Source organism: Atta colombica, unplaced genomic scaffold, assembly GCF_001594045.1.
Source record: "Atta colombica isolate Treedump-2 unplaced genomic scaffold, Acol1.0 scaffold228, whole genome shotgun sequence".
Lineage (NCBI taxonomy): Eukaryota > Metazoa > Arthropoda > Insecta > Hymenoptera > Formicidae > Atta > Atta colombica.
The window spans coordinates 1,705,200-1,705,935 of NW_017259325.1; the positions used below are offsets into that span (position 1 = coordinate 1,705,200).

General features: G+C 26.1%; 1 protein-coding gene across 1 annotated transcript in view; it reads right to left on the reverse strand.

Annotated features, from left to right (window-relative positions):
• Positions 1-99: 99 nt before the first annotated feature.
• The window catches only part of LOC108688322 (methyltransferase-like protein 25), a 1,895-nt gene continuing 1,258 nt past the window's right edge, over positions 100-736 (reverse strand). The window contains exons 3-4 of the mRNA XM_018194523.1: positions 528-625; positions 100-466 (exon numbers count right to left, since the gene is read on the reverse strand). Of these exons, the coding sequence (XP_018050012.1) occupies positions 233-466; positions 528-625 (332 nt within the window). The 3' untranslated portion in view covers positions 100-232. The remainder of the gene's footprint in view (positions 467-527; positions 626-736) is intronic.

Sequence of the window (736 nt, forward strand, 5' to 3'; positions counted from 1 at the left end):
ATGACAAATAATTAAATGAAAAAATTTTTATTAAAATCGCATTATTTTATATACAACAATAAAATAATTATTTAAACATTTTATATTTGTATTAAAAATGTGATGAACACCTTCTATAATAAACATATCGGCATATCGTTTTATAATCAGATTAATTCTTTTTTTTCTGTCTTCATAACATCTTTTTTTTTCTATTTTCATAACATCTTTAATATCTTTATAATTATTGTACTTATTTCGTTGCAATTATTCCATAACATCTAGGAGAGAGTGTTGGATCAAACAAACGTATTACAGCAACTTTGGAACACTTGATATTATTTTGTAAAAATATTATTCTATCCAACATGATTGCCGCTTCCACTACCGAGCTCATATATATTCTCAACATTTGAAACAGACTCAACCTTGATTTGAAGTGTATGTGATTCTGATATATTTCTTGCAATACATATGCGGATGGTATCTAAAATCATATATTTTATAAAATTTCTGTATGATATATCAAAACAAAAACTAACACGTACCTGATTCTTATCCACTCCGATTTTGGATAGCGCGCACTTTGCGTAGTCTACGAAATTATTCAGTGGTCCACCACGTCCTACTTTAGCATTGTAATATCCTATTAACAATATTATATAAATATTAATCAATATATTGATACAGAATATCAAGATTTTCGGTCATTGAAGGAAAACTTGTGCCTAATTTATACATTATATATATATATATA